At 51.2% G+C, this 16,367-nt stretch overlaps 1 protein-coding gene across 1 annotated transcript; it reads right to left on the bottom strand.

Moving 5' to 3' along the window:
- Positions 1 to 1,608: 1,608 nt before the first annotated feature.
- PRDM12 (PR/SET domain 12) lies at positions 1,609 to 15,759 on the bottom strand (the record flags this gene model as incomplete). Its single annotated transcript, XM_080928272.1, has 5 exons — positions 1,609 to 2,024; positions 4,041 to 4,152; positions 11,985 to 12,140; positions 13,520 to 13,710; positions 15,537 to 15,759. The coding sequence occupies 5 exons, from the start codon at positions 15,757 to 15,759 to the stop codon at positions 1,609 to 1,611; spliced, it is 1,098 nt and encodes a 365-aa protein (XP_080784398.1).
- Positions 15,760 to 16,367: the final 608 nt, after the last annotated feature.

Raw genomic sequence — 16,367 nt, 5'->3', positions numbered from 1 at the left:
TTGGTTATGAAAACAAACAAACAAAAAAAAACTCCTAATCAAAGTGTAGGTGGATAAATTGTACAGGAGAGAACTCACACTGCAGCCAGCTAAACTGCAAGAACTCTGTGGCTCTTTCAGGATTCCTACTCTCTGCACTGTGGCTCTTCTTGGAGACAGCAGCTTTTCCTTACAGAGGGCACAGCAGTGAATTTTAGAGGCGGTCAGTGGAACAACTCCTCGGAACAACTCCTCGGGTCATTTCCGTTCTTCCCACTGTTTCTAAAGGTCTCAGACAAAGGCAATCACCTGCTGGGGGCCAAGTGATACAGGTTCCAAGTAATTTTTATTTTAGAATACAAGAGAAGTACAAATGTATTTACAGTTGTACATATACAATCAAATAATATATATCACAGTTTCGTAAATATCATCTTAGATAAACATTTACAAAGTTAAAGTGACCGTTTTCTGGGAGTAGAACACACTTTCTTGAAAACTCTATACATGTTATACTTTTTGTTAATATTATTATAGTTTTGTGGGGTTGTTTTAATTACAAACGCCCTGGTGTGTGGACTGAGTGGTGTGTGTGTGTGTGTGTGTGTGTGTGTGTATGTGTGTGTGTTGGGGGAGGGGAGAATGGGAGAATTCTGGTAAATAACAACAAGGTTTGAAATGACACCAGAGGGCGCCCACAGACAGAGCAGGAAACGATGTGGGTTAGGGGCGTGTAGGAGTGTGGGCTCGCGGGGAGAACCCCGAGACCTGCGACCTGCGCACCTCAAACTTTCTGGGCGTGAAGCCAAACCCGGCTCTTACATCCCTGTATGTTTGCTAATTCTCTTGTTTGGGGACTTGGTAGGGTAGAGGTGAGGGTGCCTCTCCATTCCTAAGCTCGGAAGACAGGAGAACTTTAGGAGCGGGGACACACTGGTCTAATTCCTGCGTTCCACAGATGGGGAAACTGAGGCTCCCAAAAAGTCAGGGTCTTGCTCAGGGGCTATGGTGAATGAACGCCCACTGTGACTGCACTCTCAACCTTCCCAGCACACTTCAGAATTTATCGGCGTCTTTCCCTGGGAGCCGAGTGCTGGGGAAAGTAGTCTAAAGGAAAGCAGGGCCCAGGATGATCAGGTCTCTCCCGGTCTGTACTAATCACCTTGGGGCTCCAATCGCAGCCAAGGGTCAACGTCGTTCCCACCACACATCAAGACACCATTTCCTAGGAGGCAGAGATGAGCACTGCCCGCCCCAGGCCCACCCTGGGCCAAGAAGGTAGCTCTCTCTTCCACTCCCAACTACTCAGCTCTCTTTGGAGATCCTCTGTCCCCGCTCTCCTGTCATCTAGGAGAGAGATGTCCGCGTGGGGACGCGTCCCTGCAGGAGGGACACTCCGAGATGGGGCCGGGCGTGGGGACCGGCTCCCAAGAAGAGAGGACAGGGCAGCAGCCACACCAGCCGGGTGGCCTGGACAAAGGGGACGTTGCCCCTCGGCGTCCTCCTCTGCGAGATGGATCAGGAGTGGGTTCCGGGTGGCGGGCGCTTCGGCGGCGCGCGGCGCGGGGGGGTGGGGTCCGTCGCAGCGGCGGCCGGGATGCGCGTGCGCGTGGGGCGCATGCGCGGCGCTCACAGCACCATGGCCGGCAGGTGGTGCGCCGCGGCGGCGGCAGCAGCGGCGGCGGCGAGCGCAGGCGCGTGAGCGTGGGGCGCGGGTAGCGCGGGCGAGTGTGCCTGCAGCGCGGCGCTGGGCGGCCGGTGGCGCGCACTCTTCTGGTGCGCGCGCAGGCCTGCCAGCTGCGAGTAGGCGCTCTGGCACACCTGGCACTTGTAGGGACGCTCGCCCGTGTGCAGGCGCACGTGGTTGCGCAGCGTGGACGACTGGCTGAAGCGGCGGTTGCAGAAGCGACACACGAAGGGCTTGTCCAGCGTGTGGATACGCATGTGCGAGCGCAGGTTGCTGCGCGAGTTGAAGCCGCGGTGGCAGATGACGCAGCGCATGCGGCCGGCAGTGCCTGTCGCGGAGTCTGCGGGATGGAAGTCCTCTGGCCGCGCGGGTGGAACGCGGGACGCAGGGAGCGGGCGGGAGGGAAAAAAAGCAGCCCGGTTAGCACCCACGCCGACTGCGCCCAGTCCCCCCGGTACTCCCCTGCAGATCGTGAGACACATTGCGGGTCATGGCTGTGATCTAACAGCAGTTAGATTGCACCAGGTCCCCAACTTGGAAGAATTTGGTGACACGGTCCCAGGAAACCATAGCTTTCTCATCTGAAAGTTGGGAGGTGGTCCAGGTGTGGTGGCACATGCCTTTAGTTCCTACACTTGGGAAATTCGGGGCAGGGGGTGGCTGGGCTAAAGGCATTCGTTTGCCATCAAACCCGATGACCCAAATTGGATTCCCTGGACTCACATCGTTAAGGAGAGAACTGACTCCCACTAGTGTCCTCTGACCTCCACTTGCATGCTGTGGCATGCATGTCTACATGCACACAAACATAAGTAAAATGTAAGAATAAAATAAAGTTTAAAAAATAAATAAAAGGTCTTGTAGAACCACTAGGGGTTAGTGGGGATTTGGCAAGTTCATCAGAAAACTTGCTCTCACTAGAAGGCTTTTTTCTGTTTTGGTTGCTTTGCCTTAATGTGGGAAATGCTTGGGTCTGAGTAGGCCATCCACAAAGAAAAGCAACTAGGATGCCTCCAAAAAGTCCTCTCCTCTCTCACCTCACTAATATTCGATGAGTACTCAGTGTACCTGGAAACTATGATTTGTCCATTTTCTCATTGCAAATGGAGACAGGAGCATTCAGAGAAGGGGGGGGCAATCAGTAAACACTAGCACATTGAACCCCAGGCTGCTCCCTTTTCTTTTCTTTCTTCCCCCCCCCCCTTTATTTTGAGACCAGGTTTCCCTGTCTGAAACTGGGAAAAACCAGGTCTTCCTGACTCCCGAAACTACCTAGCTCTGTAGACCAGGCTGGGCTCTACCCCAGAGATCCATTTGCCTCTGCCTCCGGAGTGCTAAGGTTTGACCACTGTTGCTGTGCACACCTCTCTTAAAAATAAATGAATAGGGGCCAGAGAGAGGGCTCCGTGGTTGAGAGCACTGGCTGCTCTTCCAGAGGACCCAGGTTCAATTCCCAGCAACCACATGGCAGCTCACCATTGCCTGAAATTTCAGTCCCAGGAGCTAACACCTTCCCACAGACATGCATGTATCAATGCACATACAATAAAAATAAATCATTTTAAAATGAACAATCAGACATAGTGGCACATTCCTGCAATCCCAACCTTGGATGAAGGGGCAGGAGAATCAGAAGTTCAAGGTCATCTTTAGCTGTCTAATGAGTTTGGAGGCCGGCCTGAGACCTGTGAGGCACCCTGCCTTAAAAAAAAAATCACAAGGATTGTGTAGGGTCTGGGAGGGTATAAGAATAAAATAAAGTTTAAAAAAAAAGGTAGAACCATTAGGGGATAGGTTTCACTCCAGACTTTGGGGGCTGTGGGGGTCCAGTTATCTCCAGACTCAACAGGACATAGGCTTAAGCCAGTAGTTTCTATATGGTAATCCCTGTCTCAAGACACAGGGGCTCATTTTACCCTACCTCTGTTCAGAAGACAAACTCTGCAGCTAGTTGATGCTGGGCCCTACACCAGGATCTGGACAGAGCTAGGAAGGGGCCTAGAGATGCCCTCACCCCATGCCTTCTCTTCACAGATGTTGAAGCTGAGACACAAAGCCAGACTCAACAGCATGCAGCTGAACTAGAAATCAATGTGTGCTTGCTGTTTTGCCCAGCTCTCTGGCCACACCCCATCATATCTCTGGGGTTTCCTCATCTGCCCGCAGACACCCTATCTGATCCAGAAAGCAAGACTGCCTGCCTTTCCCCATGCTCAGCCCATGCTGGCTGCTCTGGGGAAAGGAGTCTTATCTTTGACTAGGAGCTCTCATATGCATAATGCTACTTGATGTTGAAGTAGGGTTCCCAGAGGCCAGGAGGTGTCCCGTCCCCTCTCTCTCCTCTCCTTGGATCTTTGTCACCACAAATACCTACCATGCTTGGTTTTCTTCTGTTCTTCTTCCAGCCCTGGCACACCTGGGATGCCCAGGAAGGTGTTGTGGGAATTTCCATACCACACCAGTAGCTCCTGGTCTGGAGGGATCATCTGCAGGAAGAGAGGCAGGAAGAGGTCAGGGGGTGGCAGCTGCTGGCAGGAAGCAAGGGGTTTCTCTGCACATTTCTGCACCACACCCAGGCTTGAGAAATCCAAAGCTGGCATGACTCACTGACCTATCCCAGGTAAACTGTGTGGACATCAAAGACCCCAGGACATTGTCCCCTCTCTTCCTCTCTCATCACCCGGGTCACCTCATCATTTCTGTCTAGTTTCACAAAAATATCCAAATTGATGGCCACAAAAAAACAAAATAAAAAAGAACTCAGGCAGCAGAGACTGGGGTTGGAGGGGGTAGCTCAGTTGTAGAATGCATGCTTAGTATATACAAAGGCCTGGGTTAGTTTCTCCAGCTCTGCATAAAACAGTCATTGTAGTTCAAAGTCATAGCCAGTTTGAGACCAATCTGGAATTCGTAAGACCCTACCTCAAAAAGGAATGTGGAAAGCCCCACAAACAAAGTAACAGAATAAATAAACAACCTAGAATTATTTTCTTTTTTTTTAAAGATTTATTTATTTATTTATTTATTTTATGTATATGAGCACGCTGTAGCTGTCTTCACACACACCAGAAGAGGGCGTCAGATCTCATTACAGATGGTTGTGAGCCACCATGTGGTTGCTGGGATTTGAACTCAGGACCTCTGGAAGAGCAGTCAGCGCTCTTAACTGCTGAGCCATCTCTCCAGCCCCCCCCCTTTTTTTTCTGTTTTTAATCCAGGGAAATTAGAGTCAGTCAGCCTTCAGGGACCTAGAGCTAAGCTCGATGTTTCTAAATGTGGGCTGTGGGGTGGCCTACGGTTCCACCCTGCCTGATCATGTTCCCAGAAACAGCTCTTATCTCAAGTGCCCACAGGCAGCATGGAATCACGCATAACAGGGCTCTCTGCAGGGTTCTGTGCACCACAGAGCATGTGCTAAAAATGGAACCTTGGGATGACAGACACATCCACCTCTGGAAATACCAAAACAGCATTCAACCGAATATTTCACTGCGTCCTAGATCCAACATCAAGAACCCCAGAGCTGGGCTGGAGAGATGGCTCAGTAGTTAAGAGAACTAAGTCCAAAGGTCCTGAGTTCAAATCCTGGCAACCCCATGGTGGATCACAACCATCTGTAATAAAATCTGATGCCCTCTTCTGGTGTGTCTGAAGACAGCAACTGTGTACGTATATATAATAAATCTTGAGAGAGAGAGAGAGAGCCCTGGAGCATGTGGCTAAACTTGAGGCTTGGCTGCTCTCAATGGTAACAGCTACTGAACAAGAGAGTTTGGTGGTGACAACCCAAAGGAACTGAAAAGCCTGCTCTCTGGACCCCAGCCAGGTAAGACAAACAGTCGTGAACAGCCCATCTCTCTCCAGAGGCCACAGCTCCTGGAGGTTCTTGTGTGAAGTGCCCAGTGAAACTCAGACAGTGCCTGACAACAGATGTCTTGTTTCTCTGTGGGGTTCTCTTTTAGCTGAAGCACAGGAAATCATATGAGACTGGGGAGACAGCTCACTTTGTAAGTATTTGCCTTGGAAGCATAAGGTTATGAGATCAAACCCCCAGAGCCCACATGAAAAACAGTAGGCTTGGTGGTACACACTTGTAATCCCAGTGCTGGGGGGAGGGGTAGAGATAGATCCCTGGGGTTTGCTGGCTAGTCAGTCCAGACTAATGGCCAAGCCCTAAGCCAGCCAGAGAGCCTGTCCCAAAGAACAAGGTTTCTGAGCAACAGCACCTGAGGTTGATGTCTGGTCTCCACACACTCTTACACACATATCATACAGAACATGAACATATACACGCACATATATACAAAGAACAATCAAATGGGATTCCACCTCTCCTCTGAAGCCAACCCAAAGGAGGGATCAGGGAGAATTTCTTCCCTTCTGTGTGAGCTTGGGAACCTCGGGTTCACCTTCCATGGCAAGAGCCCAGAAGACCTGCTTCCTCCCCTCAAATCCTCCAGCCTCTGTAAGAAGAGCAAGCTGAGGGGTGGGGTGGGGCAGAGAATTGCAGGTAATGAGGGCTGCTGCTCCCCTGTTGAGAGCAGACCAGCCTCACTGTACCTCTTCACACCAACCTTTAACCTTTAGTATCATAGCAGCACAGGAGTGTGTGTGTGTGTGTGTGGTCAGTCCCATTGGGGAGGTTAAATATGAAACGAAAGCACAATTCGTAAACAAGCAAAGTGAGTCAGTGTCTCTAAGGCAGCAGGCAGCTTAGAACCTGGTCCCAGAGCTGGACAGAATCCTCCAGCATCTTCTTCACAGTCATGGTCACCAACCAAGAGACCAGAGGGTCAGAGCAAGAGGCCTCTCCTTTAAGAGGAGGGGAGAAGAAAGGGGCCTGTAAAATCCTCAGAGAAGATGATGGAGTCCAAGTATTTAAGATATTGATTGAGGGCTTGCTTGTTTGTTTTCACGATATGGATTGGGAAAGAGGTTACTGCACAAGATGCATCTGGTGTCACTGGGTCCTTAGGTGTGACCTCAGAAGTCTCTAAGCATGTCTCTTGAAGCAGGCCCTAGGCCACCTGCAAACACACCTTGTAGATGAGCTACAGAGCTCCCTTCCCACCCACACACACTGAGCCCTAGCGTGGGGGCTTGGAGGGGACACTCAAGCTCTGTGCCTGTCAAGCAAATAATTGTGTCACTCTGTTCTTTGACTGGTCAGAAAGAACAGTGCCTGTTTTACAGGCCTCCCTGTTGGGTCACAGGGGCCAGAAGCACAAAGCTTTCAGTACTGAAGCTATGCAATTGCTGTTGTTTTTGTAGCTTGAAGATGCTCCAGAGGAACTAGCAGTGATCTGGTCACACTGAATCACGGCAGTAAAGTCCAGGGCTACTGGCAGCGTGAAAGCCCATGGTGACCCAGACCTCTGCCTTTCATGCCCATGAAGCATGGGGCTGTGGACATTCCCTAGTGGGTAGTGTGCTCTTGTAGGGTTGGGTCTTCAGCTCCACATGAGCCGGATGTGGGGTCCTGCGCCTGTAATCCCAGCACTGAGGAGTTAGAACCAGGAGGTTATAGGAAGTTAAGGTCTTCTTCACCTAATATCAAATGGCTGCTCTCAAGACAAGCCTGGGCTGTATCAGCTCCTGTGTAGGGCCTGGGATGTAGCTCAGCAATCAAAAGAACTGCCTGCTCTTCCAGAAGACCTGGGTTCAGACCCCAGCACCTACATGACGGTGTCTCACAATCATGGGATCTGATACCTTCTACTAAACTCCGGGGACTGCAGGGACATGCATGGTGTACATACATACATGCATGCAAAACAGGCATACATATAGTAAAACAAATATTTTTTAATTTAATAAGCAAATACTAAAATCAGTTTTATTCAACTTAAACGTTAAGCTTCATGGGCATAGAGGCCTAACTGTGCTCTAGGGTAGATAAGGGAAAGGGTCTCTCTCTTCTGCCCCGGGTGTTCAGCTGTTGTCCATGCCTCTCTCGGTGTGTTTCCCCCAAAAAACATGTCATTTTGAGACTTTGGGGGGAAAATGCTGATTTCGGCTTTAAACGATCACCATGGAGAGGCCACGTGACTTCTATTCAAAAATGAGCATGTATCACATCCATACATACACAAACACAAGAGCGACAGCAAGCAAGACTTTTCAGAAATAGAATAGAATGTGCTGGAATTGGGGCTGAAACAGGCCCAGTCAGCTAGAGGCTATGAGGCCCACATCACCTCCACAGAGAAACAGGAAACTTCGAACTTCAGAGCCTGGACACCCCCCATCCCAGGTCTCTGCTTAATAAATAACTAAAATTAATTTGATTCAACTTAAAAATGAAAGCCCATGGGCATAAGGTGTAACTGTACCACACAGTAAGTAGTGGGGAACTACTCTTTCCCCTGCTCTGGATTCTCAGTCGATACTGATGCTCTCTGGGCGTGCCCTGCATCCAACAAAAGCCTATATTGGAGCCCAGAAGACCCCAGAACCTACACCCTCTTCTCTGAGATCCTGGGGCTACTGCCCAGAGACCACCTCTGTCCATTGAACAGCCAGAGCCCCCTGCAGGTCCCTCCCAGGCTCTGTCCCTACTGAGTTTTGTGATGGTCTCCGCTAGGCTTTGCATTAGAGCTGGGAGTCTGAATCAGCTGGCCACTCATGTTTCTGGGAACAGAAGATTGGTTTGGAACCAATACCATGAACCAAGCAATCCCCAAAGGAACTGATTCCCATTCCGTAAAATCCACTCTGTCAAGCCTAGGGAAACAGCATTGCCCGACTCCCGCTGTCAAATCTCAGGACCTTTGGCTAATTCTTAACGTTCTGATCAGCCTTAACTTGAATCCTGCCCCATTTCAATGACAGAAGGGCACTGACAGGCTTTCAGGTTTGCTTTCCTAATACAAATTCATGACACCCCATTGAACATGCTCCCGAGAGGCTCTGACACCTGCCCCTTCTGGGGGCGACACAGAAGCATCTCTGTGTCATCTGGATGATCCATCAGTTTCCATTGTGCACAGATGTCCTGACACACCAATTAATAGACCTCCAACAAGAAGATGCTGGCCAGGGAGGCCACACAGCATGGGTATCCAGCTCTGTAGCAGACAGGCTGGGGTTCAAATCACAGCTCCTGACTTTCTCTGAACTTTGAGCCTTCATTTCTTTGTCACTAAAATGGGGACAGAGATGCAGCGAAGCCCAGTAATACAGGACCTATTCAGTGCACGTAAGGCCCAAGGGTTCAATTAGCAGTACTGTTTTTTAAAAAATAAATAAGCCCTGGGCTCAGTCGCATTATGAAGCCAGAGTTGCTTAGACCTTCAAAAACGTTGCCAGTGTAGTGTCGGCACATGAAAGATGTCTGATGTCATAAAGATGTCTGTGTCCATCATTAATGGGGCTGATCATCAATGGCAGTGCTCATCAGAGCTACTACTGAGCAAGGTCAAAAGGAAAAGGGTGCTTATCCTCAGAGCTGAGAAAAGAGGTGAGGATCTAGGAAAAATAAAGGGCTCAGCTGCCCTGAAAGAAGAGAAAATGGGAAGGCCTACATCTCAGGGCAACCATTTGCCAAGCCAATACAATAAAAGAGAAATGGAATGGACTGGAGCCTTTCTTCCCCCATACACTGATGATGGATTCCTCCAGCTTCACCTTGGGCCAGCTTCTTGACCAAACCCCTTATTTCCTGATGAGCCACTTTTGTTTTCCTGGAAGAGGTGGGTCCCTGTGGACAGGACACCCTATCACCCAGATTTGTTCGTTCAATATTGCAGACGCGAAGCCAGAGAGAGGGTGCAGAATTTGGAGCAGGTACTCTAATTCCCCAACCCAGTCACCTCTGTCTCCATTTATAGTTCATGATTTTGTACTTGTGGCATGCCCCAGTGTATTCTTCCTGCTGAAGAGAGGCAACATTTTGGCAAGTAACGGGTTACTGTTATGAAATATAAATAGTGCTTGTGAGCAGGAAGACCAAGTAAACAGATCGTAACAAAGCTCTCTCTCCTTGGCTAACAGCCCCTCAGCACACACCGAACAAACATCAGATTATACAAGACTTTCCAGGAGCCACCTAGGTGAGCAGAAATATGTCTGCTTGCACCCGGCATATCAGTGGAATTCTGACATTGTTATGACATGGATTGAGAAAATTTCTGGTATGAAAATAATGTGCCCAACATCACTTATAAAAAGTAATTTGGGGCTGAGTATGTTGGCAAATGCCTTTGATCCCAGCACTCTGGAGGCTGGATCAGGCAGATCACTGTGAGTTCAAGGCCAGCCTGGTCTGCATGAGTTTCAAGCCAGTCAGGGCTACACAGTGGACCTGGCCGGTTCTGGTCTGAACCTTACTATGTAGACCTTTACCAGGATCTGATTCCTGCTGCTCACAAACACTATTTATATTTCATAACAGTTTCTGGAGGAAATGTCTCTCTTCAGTAGGAAAAACACTATGGCTGCCGTAAGACATTCCATAAGTACAAAGTCATAGAAGTGATGTGGAGACAGAGGTGGGACCCTGTCTCAAATTAAAAATAAAAAATAAAAATTAAACAAAAGAAAGAAAACTAATTTACAAGTATTTTGTGTTCCCTCATTTAAACAGCCCCCTTTGAGCAGGATGGTTCACCGTAAGCAGTGTGATGCTGTGTGAGAGGTATGCATATAATACAGCATGTGTGTGATAATGTGCAGGCTGTATAGATGTGTGTGTGTGTGGCTTCATACTTTTAGATAAGTGTTGTCACATATCCTGATTTGTCTTTGACTCCCACTAGTCAGATAGATCTAGTATGAAGGGAGCTCAAGCCACATGTCCGCCTCAGCTTGAGTGCTAACGTGACAGGTATTCTCGGACAGTCTCCTGTGTCTGTGTGTGTGTGTGTGTGTGTGTGTGTGTGTACACAAGTAATGTGTGTGCATATGTGTTTGTGTATATACATATGTGCAATGTGTGTTCTGGGAATGTGCACATATATGTGTGTATGGGGGTTTGAATAGGGCATGTGTGTGTGTGTGCACATGCACACATCTGAATGTGTGTAAGGGAGCCCCAGAAGAGTTGGAACTCATACTTTGCTATGAGGGAGTTCAACTACACCAAAAGCCTATTCTAGGAGGTGGCCTAAAGTTAGATGGTCACAGGAGTGACCTGCCTGAGCTACCTCTGGTACGACACCCACACTCCTCTGCCCTCTTAGAATTTCTGAACTCTGGTGGCTTGCCTGCCTTTCTTTACTCTTTACTCCCTGGTTTTCCTGGTGCTGACCCAGGCAGGTCCTGGCCACACAGTGCCAAGGCAAAGGCTTATCCTGCTCTCAGTCCTGTCCACATCTAAGGGTCTGGTCATTCTGGAACAATAAGATTCCAGTCCCAGAAATTAACAGGCATAAACACCCAGAAGGATCTAGACTTCAGGCTCAGAGTCATCCATCGCCAGTAAATGGAGTGTGTCTAGAAAGGAAGTTGTTCTCCCACCGTGAAGAGCAGCCAAACCCCTGGCCATCCCACAACCAAGGGACTTCCAAGTCAACGAAAGTGCAAGATCTAGAAAAGATGGTGGGACAGCCCTGCTACCTCGCACGGCATTTAGACAACTTCCCACATCCGGGGCAAGATACAGCCAAGCTGCATGCCAAGGGTCACTGCTGTGCCATCTGGTGATGTGCCCCTTGGCTATCACTGCTCTTCAGCCACCCTCCCCCATGCCTTTACCTTTCTTCCTCTGCCAGGCAGGTGTCCTGCCTCCTTTTCCAGCCCCTGGCCCTGGTTTCACTTTTGTCCTCTTTCAATGACCTGAACATCTCCTCCACTAACACTCCCCTGCGGAGCACTAGGCCTTCAAGAAATGGTACATTGTCCTGTCCATGATCTGTGAATAAACTCAAAGTCCTCCTCGAGCAGTTGTGTGAGAGGCCTAACACAGTGAGCTGTGTTGTTGAGACGGGGTACCGAGCCATACACTATTGGCCCCAGAATGAGGCATGACACGCAGTTAAGCCATATGGACAGATGGCCGTTATGGTCAGGTTCGGTCCTCACCCAGCTTCCACTTGGTGTCCTGTTCTCTACATTCTTCTGCCCTCTGAGCTCCTGCACACGCTCCTCTGAGATATTCACCTCAGCATCAACTTGTAAGCTCCACCCGCTCCCAACTGTATTGGCAAGTCTCCCGTACAGGGCATTGCTCCTTGCAGTCACGGTCAGCCATACATCCTGAGCCTCAGCCCTACACTCAGGCCGAGCCAGCTGGGCCAGCATTAACATCCTTCTGTCCTCTAGTCACACTTCTCGCCATGACATACCCCCATCCGCCCCTACAGAATGCTACATCTCGTACCTCTATGGCCTTGTAGAAGATGCTCGTGCCGATTTGTACCACCTCCAGGTTCTGCTCCTGCTCGTTCCGGGCACACTTAATGTAGGTCATCCAGCTTCGGTGGTCTTCCTGGCTGGCGTCGATGAAGTAACGTACTGTACCATCCTCGTTGAATACCTAGGGTGGGGCAGTGATGGGGTGAGACAGGGCCGGGCCACATGTGCAACCCAGGCCAGACCCATCTGCTGACGTTCTCCTTTCTCCTAGGAAGTGGATAAAGCCATTGTCATCTACGTCTTCTAGTCCAGGAAAGGGAGGTTGGAGGTGGGGACACGGTGATTTGTCTGAGGCAAAAGGTAAATAAGGAGAGTCGGTCTTCAGGGACCCATGGGCTCACGAGGATCAGACCCTCCCACCTCCACAAGACAAAGGTCTCCAGGAGATCCCTAAACAGGCAATATGCTCTTCTGCTACCTGTCCTTAAGGGTACAGGCATTTAGGGCAGAGCCGTGGAGGCATCCAGCACACGGCCTCAGTGAGGGACACAAAAGTTTGAGAGGCAAATCTAGCTCTCTGGGCTCCCTTGGCCTGGCCTAGGCCCCTCTGTGAAGCTGCTAAGGGTCCTCAGAGGTCGAACCACACCCCAGCTTCCTGACTGGGCAACAGCTGGAAGACACCCACTAGGCCCAGGTGTCCCGGAAAGGGAGAAGGCAAGGGCTGGGGTCACATCTCTGCTCTCCTCATCTAGGTCTGTGAACATCTGTACCGTATCTCACTGGGATCCTCCCAGGTGGGCTGCTAGGGTGTCAGTGGGGGACAGAATAAGATGGAGAAGCAGGTGTACCATGGGTCTGTGTGGAAGAATGGCGGAGAAGTCACCACTGGGGTGGCTTTGTCTTAAGGGGACCATCCCTCTATCTGGCACTGTTGGAGGTGGGCTAGAGTCAAAAAGTCAAGGATGGAAGCCTTTCAGATACCCATCTCCTTCTGCAAAATGAGAATAAAAACTGAGAGGGGCTGACCTCACTGTTTGCAGGCTAGGGAACCAGACTGCTGAGTCAACACTCTGTCAGCCATGGTTATTTTGGATGCCATCAGGCTTGGGATTGGGAAACCTATTCTTGAGAAACACCCAGCTTCCACTATTCCACACTTCACCATAGACCAGCCTCAGAAGCCGACTCTTGAAGCCTCTAAAGCCAGGGGAAGGATGTGAGTAGTGATGGCTTCTTCCCAGCCTGTGCATCAGGACCCCCCGCTGGGTATCAGCTGTGGTACGCTGCAAAGTGTAAAGAACAGCCTGCTTGGGAGAGTAGGAAACAGGGCTCAGGTATTGCCCAAAGCAGGTAAAAGAGAAAGAACCTCTGGCAGAGAAATCTCCAGGCTTCGAGAGAGTCTTAACCGGAGGGAGTCTTCAGATTCCATCCACCGCTCCTAGGGAGGACTGAAGCCCTGGCAGGGGCCAGACAAGGCTCCTTTCTGACATCAGCGGATACAACCCCGGAGGGAGCCAGCCCACCTGCCAACCGGAATCCCTTTCCAAAGCACCCACCTACCTCCCACATCAGGTTGTTGTTTTTGCAGATATCCACATGCTCTGGGGCAATGACTCGGCCAGTGAAGGGGCCCATCTCCGTGCCTGCCTTGATCCACGTCTTGGAGAAGATGCCAAGGCCCTCGCCTGGAATGGAACTCTGGGCGATGATCACTTCCACAGGCAGCACCAGGCTGGATAGCTTCTGCACTTCTGCGGGGATTAGAGGAAGCCGGTCATATCTGCGCAAAGATGGCCTTTTTCCCACCCCATCCCGATGCGCTCTCTCCCAACTCGGGCAAATCTCTCCAGTGGCGCGCTGTAGGCCTATGGGCAAAGGTTAAGCCTCATTTTATAACCAAGGACTCTCGGTGTCCTCTAAAAGCAAGCGGTGCGTGGTGGTTATTTTATTTTTCTTGTGGGAAGAGAGTTCTTGGGGATCGAACAGAAACCCTTGCGCATGAAACGCTATGCCGCCGCTGAGTTGTATCAACAGCTCTTTTGGGGCTCATTTCAAAGTCTTTCCACAAATTCTCCAACAACCGTCACCATCTTCCATCGGGGTGGGGGGAACTTAGGAACCACTGAAACCATTTTGTGTTTACAGACCGGGAAACTGAGGCTGGGTCTGGCGAAGAGGTATCACCCAACCCGGGACTCTCAAGTCTTGTTCCTGGCAATTCAGCCGGCAACTCTGGGTTCACTGCGGTCAGCACTGGGGACAGATCCCCAACTTGGAAGGTAGCACCCACGCAGAAGAAATACTTGCTTCTACAAACTGAGCTCTGAGCCTTCCCCAACAACACCCACCACGTACCCTCCCCACACACACACCGCGATCTTCCCTGGCACGCCAGTATCCCTCTCTACTCCCAAGTTCTAGAGTGCCAGAGAGGGCGGCACCCGGATCAGGCGAGCTCTGAAGTCGCTTTAATGGGCGAGGAAGAACCAGCGGTCCCTAACCCCCATAGGATCCCCGGTGGGGCCTCTGCGGCAGGGGTGGGTGGGAGCGTTGAGGCGCACAGGGGCGGCCCCCATGTCTTACAAGGTTCCCCTCTAAGCTACCTGGGAAAATACCCGGCGAGCCGGCCAGCTGAAAGGGGGGGGTTAAACGGTGTCCATTGCGGAGCGGCCGGCAATTTGTCACGCTGTTAAAGCGATCGCATTCATTCCGGCTCCATTCGAAAGAAATTGCTAATTCTAAATTCATTAGCCCTGGAAGAGAGCTGTGGCAGTAAATTGTATCTCAATGCGGAGGGGACTTGTTTAAAAGGGGCCGAGGAATTCCCCTTACAAAAAGGCAGGATTAGATGGTTGACATAGCGTGAATGGAAGTGGAATTAGTCTTCACGGTAAATTAAGAGAGGAACAGCGATCTTAAAGGGGAAGAGAGGGCGTCGCTCAGAGACGCCAGCACTGGGGAAAGATATTGTTTGCGGGGTGACGAATGAGGAATAAGAACTTGAGACATCTTAAAGAAAAGAAACTTTCCTCGCTCTCTTTCTCTCCCTCCGCTCTCTGCGGCTTTTTCTCTCCGGCCTGCCCGCCCTCCGCCCCTTCCCCGGCCCCCGGCTGTCTTTTAAAGTTTTTGGTTTAAGTGGGAACTTTCGCGGGTCAAGCCCAAGTTAACCAAATGAATTTAAAACCCCTTCTTTTTGAGTCAACTGCTATTACACGCCCAGTAAGGCTTTTAATGCCAGGAAACCGCCAGCTCCAGGCTGGAGGGTGGGGTGGGGAGAGAAGACTCAAGAGAGCCCGGGCTGACCGAGATAGGTCGCCGGGGTCGTTGGGATTTTGGTCCTCCAGCATTTCTAGATGCTAATTCTCTTCTTCCGTGAGGCTGTTGCAACCCAAGTTTGACCCACGGAGGGGGGGGGACCCAGAGGTGTGCTGATCAGGGAGAGCATCCTAGCTGGGAGCAACAGCCCCAAACCCAGTGTTCCCCATCTGTCCCCCCCCCCCCCCGCGACGCTAACCTGAGAATTGGGGGTAGCCAGGAAGAGCGAAGGAAGAAGAAGAGCCCCGACGGTACGACTCACCTCCCGAGAAGGATTGCGCCAAGACCTCGGCGGTGAAGGCGGTCTTTGGGCTGGCGTGGTGGCTCTTGTCCTCCAGCAGCTGTTCACCTAGCACGTTCCGCCATCGTCCATATAAGAAACTGTGCAGGATGTCGGAGGTGATGACCTCTGCCAGCGCTAGCCCCGGAGCCTTCAGCCCTGTTTTGAGCACCAGGGCCTCAGCTGGAAGCACAGAGCCCATCATGGGCGGCCAAGGGCTCGCCGCCGGCGCCTCGGAAAGACGGCTGGGTGGACTCGGGAGAGATGGGCAACGAAGAGGGATCAAAGGAGTGAAAGGAGAGGAAGGTAACACAACGGAAGGAAGGAGGAGAAAGAGGAGCAGAAGGAAGGTGCGCTGGGAAGTGCGTGGCAAGGGATGGCTGGGAGGACAGTGAGCCAAGCCTGAGAATCTCAAAATCTGCAGAGAGCTCAGAGGCCGCACGGAGGGCTGGAAGTCCGCGGGTGGAGACAGGGTGGATACCAGGAGGTTCGCGGTAAGGGTGGGCGGCGGGTGGCTGCAGAGAAACAACGACCAAGGACTCTCGGTTCCCCACTCGCCTTCTATACACCCAGTCAGGACCGTCCTCCCCCTGGCAAAATCTCGGCTCTTTTATAGGAGCCGCACTGACCCTCTTAATTGGTTATTAATGACCCCCTGACGTCGAAGGACAGACTTGTACCCGACCAGGCTCGAAGGAGCCTTCACCGACAGCGCGAGGGGCGGGGGCAGCGTGCGGACCGCTCAGAATAGTCCCCCTCTGCTCCTCCCTCCCCTCCGATCCTTCCTCCTCCTCCCCCTCCTCCTCCTCTCCC

This window comes from Micromys minutus, assembly GCF_963924665.1.
Source record: "Micromys minutus genome assembly, chromosome: 13".
NCBI classification, from domain to species: domain Eukaryota; kingdom Metazoa; phylum Chordata; class Mammalia; order Rodentia; family Muridae; genus Micromys; species Micromys minutus.
The sequence above is the reverse complement of the archived record's forward strand: the minus strand, read 5'-3'. Positions and strand labels throughout refer to the sequence as shown.